At 44.8% G+C, this 11,054-nt stretch overlaps 1 protein-coding gene and 1 long non-coding RNA gene across 2 annotated transcripts; one reads left to right on the top strand and one right to left on the bottom strand.

The window, feature by feature from the left end:
• Positions 1-3,024: 3,024 nt before the first annotated feature.
• On the bottom strand, positions 3,025-6,419 carry LOC135522766 (uncharacterized). The gene is made up of 3 exons (XR_010452723.1): positions 6,335-6,419; positions 5,642-5,747; positions 3,025-3,742 (listed from the first exon to the last, which is right to left on the bottom strand). It is a non-coding gene; the product is annotated as an uncharacterized LOC135522766 (long non-coding RNA).
• Positions 6,349-10,475, top strand: msrb2 (methionine sulfoxide reductase B2). The gene is made up of 5 exons (XM_064949333.1): positions 6,349-6,652; positions 7,113-7,210; positions 7,577-7,653; positions 9,309-9,456; positions 9,607-10,475. The coding sequence occupies exons 1-5, from the start codon at positions 6,535-6,537 to the stop codon at positions 9,721-9,723; spliced, it is 558 nt and encodes a 185-aa protein (XP_064805405.1). The 5' UTR covers positions 6,349-6,534; the 3' UTR covers positions 9,724-10,475.
• Positions 10,476-11,054: the final 579 nt, after the last annotated feature.

Here is an 11,054-nt window from a genome sequence, read left to right on the forward strand (position 1 = left end):
TCCATAAAAAAATCTGCCTGTTTCCAGCTACAATAGTAATTTACAACATTAACAATGTCTACACTCTATTTCTGATCAATTTGATGTTATTTTAATGGACCAAAAATGTGCTTTTCTTTCAAAAACAAGGACATTTCTCAGTGACCCCAAACTTTGAACAGTAGTGTATATTTATTTAAATACATTTTTTTGCAGAAAATGTGGGTCTGAAAACATGTGGGGCTCTGACCGTTCGCCACTGATCCTGTTATGATTGATATATAGCCCTATATGTAGATGTACCAGGTAATACATTCAATGCAGTATTAGCCTTATTTAACTAATTAATGATAATTGTATGCATAATAAGCTTCTAACGTATAGCCTCTGTCTGTTGCACCTTGGCCTCTCCTTAAAAAACGCTCCCATGCTTGGAGTCCCATGCAGGAAAAATTAGACTAGAATAGCTTGTTGGACATCCTATTTTTAGAGTTTTATATACCAATAGACTATTTGAAGAGGGATGCAAGCTCTTTTTTGCTGAACGTTAAATACAGAAGCCAAAAGAACTCACGGGTAGTTTGAAAGATGAGTGAACACATGATGGTAGGCTATAGTAGTTTTTTATTCAGACCCATAACCATTCAATCTTCGTGAAGAGATGTGAAAGCCTTCTGCATCTAATTCCAGTCCTATATTTTTCAAGGATGTCCTTAGAACAAAATGTATTTAATTGAACTGTTGAAAGCAAGGAAAAAATGACGCAACAATCGAGAAAAAGGAGGTAGGCTAATAACATTAGGGGAAATACTATGAAAGATATATTATACCCTACTAATTACACAAATAGGCCCTATTATATTTCAAAATGTAAAACCAATTCGCTAGTCTATACTTGTAACTTTGTAGGCAGCATGTGGTGCACCAGAATCGCATGTTCTCTTCTGCTTTATCATGGTTTGAACAATGTTTTTAATTCCGGTCCATATAATACAGTATAATACAGTAATACACTTCGCACTCATAACGATTAGCCTTATTTATTTACCCAAGAGAGTGTATAGCTAGCTACATCTATGGCCTTTTATATTTTTCAGTAGCCCGTATCATATTCACTAAATGGACAAAAGTATGTGGACACACCTTCAAATGAGGGATTTTGGCCTTTTCAGCCTCACCAGTTACTGACCGGAGTATAAAATTGAGCACACAGCCATGCAATATCCATAGACATAAATTGGTAGTAGAATGGCCTTACTGAAGAGCTTAGTGACTTTCAACGTGGCATCTTCATAGGATGCCACCACTCCAACAAGTCAGTTCCTCAAATTTTTGCCCTTCTAGAGCTGCCCCGGTCAACTGTAAGTGCTGTTATTGTGAAGTGAAAACATCTAGGAACAACAATGGCTCAGCCACGAAGTGGTAGGCCACATAAGCTCACAAAAGTGCTGAAGCGTGTAGCGTGTAAATATCGTCTGTCCTCGGTTGCAGCACTCAAGATCTAAACAGCCTCTGGAAGCAACTTCAGCACAAGAACTGTTCGTCAGGAGCTTCATGAAATGGGTTTCCATAGTCGAGCAGCCGCACACAAGTCTAAGGCTGACAAGTGCAATGCCAAGTGTCGGCTGGAGTGGCGTAAAGCTCGCCGCCATTGGACAATGGAGCACTGGAAATGCATTCTCTGGAGTGATGAATCACGCTTCACCATCTGGCAGTCCGATTAGACCCGTTAGTACCAGTGAAGCGAGGTCCATACAGAAATGGTTTGTCGAGATTGGTATGGAAGAACTTGACTGGCCTATACAAAGCACTGACCTCCACCCCTTTGAACACCTCTGGGGTGAATTGGAACGCCGACTGCAAGCCAGGACTAATCTCCCAACATAAGTGCCCGACTTCACTTATGCTCTTGCGGCCGAATGGAAGCAAGTCCCCTTAGCAATGTTCCAACATCTAGTGGAAGATTTGGGGCTGTTATAGCAGCAAAGGGGGCACCAACTCCATATTAATGCCCATTATTTTGAAATGAGATAATTGACGAGCAGGTGTCCACATATTTTTGGGCTCATTAAATTTATTTAATATATGGCTCATCATGCTTGTAACGGTTTTCTTCTGGGGAAAGAGAGGCAGACCAAAACGTAGCGTGGTTACTTGTAAACATCTTTAATAAAGATGAACAATGGACAATCTACAAAACAAGAAATGTGAAGAAAACGAAACAGCCCTATCTGGTGCAACAAACACAGAGACAGGAACAATCACCCACAAAACCCAACACAAAACAGGCTACCTAAATATGGTTCCCAATCAGAGACAATGACTAACACCTGCCTCTGCTTGAGAACCATATCAGGCCAAACATAGAAATAGACAAACCAGACACACAACAGAATGCCCACCCAGCTCACGTCCTGACCAACACTAAAACAAGGAAAACACACGAATGATGGTCAGAACGTGACAGTACCCCCCCCCCCCAAGGTGCGCACTCCAAACGGACAACCTAAACCTATAGGGGAGGGTCTGGGTGGGCATCTGTCCGCGGTGGCGGCTCTGGTGCTGGACCCCACTCCATAATTGTCTTAGTCCCCCTCCTTAGCGTCCCTTGAGTGGCGACCCTCGCCACTAACCTTGGCCTAGGAACCCTACAACGGGCCCCACTGGACTGAGGGGTAGCTCCGGACTGAGGTAGCTCAGGACTGAGAGGAAGCTCAGGCAGGTTGATGAATCTAGCAGATCCTGGCTGGCTGGTGGTTCTGGCAGATCCTGGCTGACTGGCGGATCCTGGCAGACTGGCAGTTCTGGCCGATCCTGGCTGACTGGCCGTTCTGGCAGATCCTGGCTGACTGGCGGATCTTGGCTGACTGGCGGATCCTGGCTGACTGACGGCTCTGGCAGATCCTGGCGGATCCTGGCTGACTGGCGGATCCTGGCAGACGGGCGGATCCTGGCAGACGGGCGGATCCTGGCAGACGGGCGGCTCAGGGCAGACAGGCGGCTCTGGCGCCTCTGGACTGAGGGGCTCTGGCGCCTCTGGACTGAGTTGCGGAAACTCTGGTAGCGCCGGACAGGAGGGAACACCTGTGTTGATGGGACGGAGAGACAGCCTGGTGTGGGGTGCCGGCACTGGTGGTACCGGGCTGGGGACACACACCTCAGGGCGAATGCCTTGCATACTACGCCAAATCAACTGCCCTCTCTCTTCACACTCCTCCAATTCTATTAACACCTCCTCGAGTGTCTCGTCATCTCCCATCCGTTCACTCTCCTCCAATTTGTCCAATAACGCCTCGACCCTCTCAGACTCAGCCCTCAGCTCGCCGATAGCTCTGATAACATCCATGGCTACTTACGGTAAACAGGGGGAGTTGGCTCAGGTCTGGAACCTGACTCTGCCACACTCTCCTTGTGCCCCCTCCAAGAAATTTTTGGGGGTGCCTCTCGGGCTTCCAGCCGCTCTGCCGTGCTAGCTCCTCATAATGCCGCCTCTCTGCTTTCGCTGCCTCCAGCTTGACTTTGGGGCGGCAATATTCCCCTGGCTCTGCCCAGGGTCCTTTCCCGTCAAGGATCTCCTCCCAAGTCCATTCTTCCAAATAATGCAGCCTCTCCCACTGCTGTTGCTGCTGCTTCTCCTGCTGCTGCTTTTGCTGCTGCTGCTGTTGCTCCTGCTGCACCTGTCGCTTCTCCTGCTGCTGCTGTTGCCTCTGTTTACCACGCCGCTTGGTCCTTGGTTGGTGGGTGATTCTGTAACGGTTTTCTTCTGGTGAAAGAGAGGCGGACCAAAACGCAGCGTGATTACTTGTAAACATCTTTAATAAAGATGAACAATGGACTATCTACAAAACAAGAAATGTGAAAAAACCGAAACAGCCCTGTCTGGTGCAACAAACACAGACAGGAACAATCATCCACAAAACCCAACACAAAACAGGCTACCTAAATATGGTTCCCAATCAGAGACAATGACTAACACCTGCCTCTGATTGAGAACCATATCAGGCCAAGCATAGAAATAGACAAACCAGACACACAACATAGAATGCCCACCCAGCTCACGTCCTGACCAACACTAAAACAAGGAAAACACACACGAATGATGGTCAGAACGTGACAATGCTGATCAAAGCTTTAATCAAAAAATGCTAATGCTTTTGAATGACACTTCCTGTTTTGGCAGGAAATACCGGGTTACCCGGGACAAAAATGATTTATTCTCTGGATGGAACATTTGTAAAATACTGGGAAAATATTGAACCCTAATCAGTACCCTCTCACCCAAAGATTGTGTGTCTCCATACTAATTTGTCTCATATTTAATATTCAAATATCTCTAGTTTTACTGTAATCTAGACCTTGTTGTTTTCATGTGGTGTGTGTAGAGTTCTGGTAGTCTGTAGTGAGAGAGTGGTCAGTAGGCGCTGTGCTTCTGTTATTTGTTAGAGTATTGGGGGAGAGGGGAGAGGGGAGTGGATGTAGGACTGATGCTGCTGCATGTTAAACAGGCCTGCTCTGGCTGAGAGAGAGGCCCAGTCAGGGACAGGAGCTATGGAGCCTCAGAAAGACACAACAAAATCAAATTGTATTTGTCACATGTGCCGAATACATCATGTTGTGGAATGATTGTTTAGAGTGTAAAAAGTAATCTATATTAAAAATAGTAACACAGTGAATAAAATACACAAGAATGACACTATATCGAAACAAAACCCAAACAAGCTGTACTGCTTCTTGACACAATGCCCACTTAACCCTTTAGCCAGCTGCACCAATGTATCGGAGGAAACACCATACACTGTGTCAGTGTGCACTGTGCCCGGCCTGCCACAGGAGTCGCTAGTGCGCGATTGGACAAGGACATCCCTGCCGGCCAAGCCCTCCCCTAACCTGGACGATGCTGGGCCAATTGTGCACTGTCCCATGGGTCTCCTGGTCACGGCCAGCTGCAACAGAGCCTGGACTCAAACCCAGAATCTCTAGTGGCACAGCTAGCACTGCCGTGCCTTAGACCACTGCGCCACTCGTGAGGCCCCTCGATGTGTTGGTATGCGTGTGTGTGTTGTGAGTGAGCGTGTGTTATATACTGTATAGTCTTGTGAGTTTTCATAGGGTCAGTGCAGATGGACAGGGTAGCCATTTAATTAGCTATTTAGCAGTTTTATTGCTATTTAGCTTCTACCCCCAAGCCATAAGACTGCTATCTCAGCGGTGTGTATGGATGTGGGTACGCAGACCCACGAGCCACTACGGCCCCTCATGCTGAGTTCTGTTTTTTTGTCCCCCCCACCCCCATCAAAGTTGCCCGTCCTTGTTATAGACCATAGACCTCATACACTACCATGGGTGGCTGCTCAGGACCAACGCACCACACGACCCCAGGTTATACAATACCAGACTATACCTTACCAGTCTGAACTAAGCTTTTATCAACTGTCTAAACTAGACTGTGCAGCTATCCCATTCTATCTTTGTGCTAAGTTGTTTTACCCAGAAGACACTGTTGTCATTAAAGTATTATTCAACATCACATGACTCGATTGATTTATAATTCTCAGCGTCTGACCTTAGTAAAGTTGGGTAATGTCTTGTCAACAAACCACAGACGATGTTGAAATATCTGTTACCAAGACAGACACTGTGATTGTGTATGTTGTGTATTCACCTTTGGCATGGTTCCATGGTGTAAGGTTGGGCCTGCGACTGTTCCAGATCAACCAGTCCTTCTATGTGGGCTGGGGCTGTCTGCTTATCTGTTATTTCAACTCCAACTGAGTTCAAAAGGGTTTAAAAAATATTAATTCGCTTCTAACGTCATGTAGTCTTAAGGGTCAAATGTGAATTACTCTTTTGAAATGCTTCTCCCCCACCTCGAAGTAAAGTCTCTGGTATTACTCTCTGGTGTGTGTGTGTGTGTGTGTGTGTGTGTGTGCAGTTTACAATTGGCTCATTCATCCCCCTCCTATCCCCTGTAACTGTAACTATTCCCCAGGTCGTTGCTGCAAATGAGAACGTGTTCTCACTTACCTGGTAAAATAACTGATAAAATAAAAAATAAAAAACTACCTGTCAAATGTTTGGACACACCTACTCATTCAAGGGTTTTTATTTTTATTATTTTCTACATTGTAAAATAATAGTGAAGACATCAAAACTATGAAATAACACACATGGAATCATGTAGTAAGCCAAAAATATTGAAATAAATCAAAATATGTTTTACATTTGAGATTCTTCAAATTTAACCATCCAGACCAACATCAAAAGAAGGAATTGTCCTCTGTCACTGTTATCTTCCTTATCAACTCTGACCTATATAATATATCTAGTTTGTGACCGGGTCTTCCCAGAAGCCTACCGAATACTGGACAGCAGCGCAGGCCAGGGAAGGAAACCGGCAGGCAGGGACCGGCAGGAACTCGCTGGAGCGTTGAAAGTCCTCGATCAACGCAGATTAGGTCAGAGCAGCGCAAACGCAAACGGCTGCACTTGACTTCGATACAGACCACTTTCTGCACGGAGGACTGTAGCGCACAGCCAAATTCTGCAGGAGAAAACATGTCTCGTTCTATCGTCCGACTTTCGCTCATCATCTCTCAGAGAGGAGCTGCCAAGTCCGCCTTATTGCCCAAGACCAGGGTTCCTGCTTCCATCCGTCCTGTCTCCACTAGTTCAGGTTTGAACTATTCTGTTAGAATCGAATAAGGCTTTATAGAATGTAATTACATAGCTTGCATCTGCATAGGATACTTTATTGTCTATCAGTTAAAATTAAGTTTATTCAAATGAAATTGAATTTCAACACAAGTTTATTAGACACTATGACCTAGTTTTATTAAAATGGTATATCTATAATTTGAAAGAAATGAACAAGTATTTTTGTCATGTTATGTAATAGGATGATGCAGAAAAGACCAGTGGAAGTTGCCAGACAGCCATCTGTCACATGCTCACTGACACATTTTTCCTGGGGGTCACATTTGCTCCAAAGAGCAGAAATCCATTGTGCTCAAATCTAATTAGGCAGAAGTGGCGAGATGAAAAGCACAAAGCAATGGATATTTTATTTCAATGACAACTAAAGAAAATGCAACAAAACATTCAACACATTTTGCTTATCAGTATGTGTGTTACAGGCTCAGGATCTCTGACTCGTTATGATGAGACCACAGACTGGCAGAAAAAACTTACCCCTGAACAGTATGTGGTCACGAGGGAGAAGGGGACAGAGATGGTGAGTCACACACAGCACACACACTTTGCCTGTCCTCAGCCTCAGTGGCCATTGACTGACATTCCTTTGTAAATGTCAGTGGGTTCAGTGTGTCGTTTTGAATGGACTTTGTTCTTTGTTTATAATCTTCCTCAGAGTGAAAGATAAGAGCAGTTGGTTAAAGAATGACATATGGGCTGAATCCTTCATTTGCACTGATCTGAAAGCTTCAATAATGACAAGAAACACAACATATAGTGTGTTTACTGTGTGTGAGCCGGGTGTGTGTATTTGTGTCCTCAGCCCTTCAGCGGTCTCTATCTGAACCATAGTGAGGTGGGGATGTACCACTGTGTGTGAGCCGGGTGTGTGTATTTGTGTCCTCAGCCCTTCAGCGGTCTCTATCTGAACCATAGTGAGGTGGGGATGTACCACTGTGTGTGCTGCGATACTCCCCTCTTCAGGTAACTATCTAACCTCCCTAACACCTGACTCATGTAACCATCTAACCCCCTTATACCTCCCTAACACCTGACTCATGTAACCATCTAACGCCCTTATACCTCCCTAACACCTGACTCATGTAACCATCTAACCCCCTTATACCTCCCTAACACCTGACTCATGTAACCATCTAACCCCCTATATACCTCCCTAACACCTGACTCATGTAACCATCTAACCCCCTTATACCTCCCTAACACCTGACTCATGTAACCATCTAACCCCCTTATACCTCCCTAACACCTGACTCATGTAACCATCTAACCCCCTTATACCTCCCTAACACCTGACTCATGTAACCATCTAACCCCCTTATACCTCCCTAACACCTGACTCATGTAACCATCTAACCCCCTTATACCTCCCTAACACCTGACTCATGTAACCATCTAACCCCCTTATACCTCCCTAACATCTGACTCATGTAACCATCTAACCCCCTTATACCTCCCTAACACCTGACTCATGTAACCATCTAACCCCCTTATACCTCCCTAACACCTGACTCATGTAACCATCTAACCCCCTTATACCTCCCTAACACCTGACTCATGTAACCATCTAACCCCTTATACCTCCCTAACACCTGACTCATGTAACCATCCCTTATACCTCCCTAACACCTGACTCATGTAACCATCCTTATACCTCCCTAACACCTGACTCATGTAACCATCTAACCCCCTTATACCTCCCTAACACCTGACTCATGTAACCATCTAACCCCCTTATACCTCCCTAACACCTGACTCATGTAACCATCTAACCCCCTTATACCTCCCTAACACCTGACTCATGTAACCATCTAACCCCCTTATACCTCCCTAACACCTGACTCATGTAACCATCTAACCCCCTTATACCTCCCTAACACCTGACTCATGTAACCATCTAACCCCCTTATACCTCCCTAACACCTGACTCATGTAACCATCTAACCCCCTTATACCTCCCTAACACCTGACTCATGTAACCATCTAACCCCCTTATACCTCCCTAACACCTGACTCATGTAACCATCTAACCCCTTATACCTCCCTAACACCTGACTCATGTAACCATCTAACCCCCTTATACCTCCCTAACACCTGACTCATGTAACCATCTAACCCCCTTATACCTCCCTAACACCTGACTCATGTAACCATCTAACCCCCTTATACCTCCCTAACACCTGACTCATGTAACAACCATGTAACCATCTAACCCCCTTATACCTCCCTAACACCTGACTCATGTAACCATCTAACCCCCTTATACCTCCCTAACACCTGACTCATGTAACCATCTAACCCCCTTATACCTCCCTAACACCTGACTCATGTAACCATCTAACCCCCTTATACCTCCCTAACACCTGACTCATGTTACCATCTAACCCCCTCTACACCTCCCTAATACCTCACCTGACTTCACTCTAACCCGAATTCACTCTAACCCCTTACATCTTAATTTAACCCGAATATGAGCGTTTAGACTAAACCTCTTACTAGACCTCTCTCTCTGTGTCTCTGTCTCTCTCTCTGTGTCTCTGTCTCTCTCTCTCTGTGTCTGTCTCTCTCTCTCTGTGTTTCTGTTTCTTTCTCTGTCTCCGTCTCTCTCTTTCTCTCTGTAGTTCAGAGGCAAAATATGACTCTGGGACAGGCTGGCCAGCATTCAAAGAGGCTCATGGGACGTGGGAGTGCGACGAGAGCCATGCATCCATCATCCGTCGCCCTGACAACACCATGGGTAGTGCCGAGACAGAGGTCCTCTGTAAACATGTGAGTTGCATTCTGGGTAATAATGCAGAGAGATGTGTTGGTGTGGGGTGTGTTCTGTCTCCTCTACTGTATTATTTTTACCCTAGTGTGTGTGTGTGTGTGTGTGTGTGTGTGTGTGTGTGTGTGTGTGTGTGTGTGTGTGTGCTACAGTGTGATGCCCATCTGGGTCATGTGTTTGAAGATGGACCAGACCCCACAGGACAGAGGTTCTGCATCAACAGCCAGTCTCTTAACTTCAGACCGAGAGATATCACACCCGAAGACTAGTGGAGCGCCTAGGACCGCTTAGAACCGTCTAAAACCACCTAGGCCTGACCAGAGCAAACCTTCAAACCCAGAGAACACAAACCCAAGGCCCAGTAAAACACAACAGAACTGACACCTGGATCCCTAACACTGACCATAGATGGAATTTTCCTGATTTCCTGACCTCGGCATCAGGAATACTGTTTTCTATGTCTGTATCTTTCTGTAACTGATCAGAGATGAACCTGTAATATTTACATATGTTCCCAGCCTAACCCTAGCCCCAACTACGACACAGTATGTTATAGGGGTAAGGGGGTAAAGGGGGATCATGTGTTTCATATGGTCACATTTTTATGTCTGTCCATTATATTAAAGGGTCTTCAATCATAGTCACTGGGTCGCTCTGAGAGTTAAAGGCCTAATGCAGTGTTTTTTAAAATCTCAATATCAAATCTTTTCTGGGTAAAAATGAAGTACCTTACTGTAATAGTTTTCCGTTAAAATGGTCAAAAAGAAACAAAAATAGCTTTTTAGCAAAAAACTATTTCTCTAGCAACAATTTTTACAGTGTTAGTTTCATCCGCTGTTGTACAATATGATAGAAAACACAGGAAAACTGATAGGTAAGGAGTATTTTTGACCGCTCATTGAATCGAGCCATTAGTGTCTGCTGTTGTGTACAGTTAGTCTGTGTCTGCGGGAGAACCTACTGCCATATGAACCCTTCAAACTGGAGCATATTCTGTCAATAAAATTTGTATTTTTTCTTGTGTGCTTGGAAAGTGTTATATTGTGTTCAGTTGACAAAATAGTCTAGTGTGCTTTTGTGTTTGTTTAAAAAGAGAAATCAGTTGTCAAATACAGTATAAAGTGCATTCGGAAAGTATTCAGACCCCTTCCCTGTTTCCACATTTTGTTATGTTACAACCTTATTCTAAAATTTAAATAAATTAAATTGATTGGACAGGATTTGGAAAGGCACAAACCTGTCTATATAAGATCCCAAAGTTGACAGTGCCTGTCAGAGCAAAAACCAAACGATGAGTTTGAAGGAATTGTCTGCAGAGCTCCGATACAGGATTGTATCAAGGCACAGATCTGGGGAAGGGTACCAAAACACTTCTGCAGCATTGAAGGTCCCTAAGAACACAGTGACCTCCATCATTCTTAAATGGAAAGCGTTTTAACCACCAAGACTCTTCCAAGAGCTGGACGCATGGCCAAACTGAGCAATCAGGGAGAAGGCCTTAGTCAGAGAGGTGACCAAGAACCCGATTGTCACTCAGACAGAGCTCCAGAGTTCCTCTGTGGAGATGGGAGAAACTTCCAGAAGGACAACCATCTCTGCA

The sequence above is a fragment of the Oncorhynchus masou genome, chromosome 30, assembly GCF_036934945.1.
Source record: "Oncorhynchus masou masou isolate Uvic2021 chromosome 30, UVic_Omas_1.1, whole genome shotgun sequence".
NCBI classification, from domain to species: Eukaryota; Metazoa; Chordata; class Actinopteri; order Salmoniformes; family Salmonidae; genus Oncorhynchus; species Oncorhynchus masou.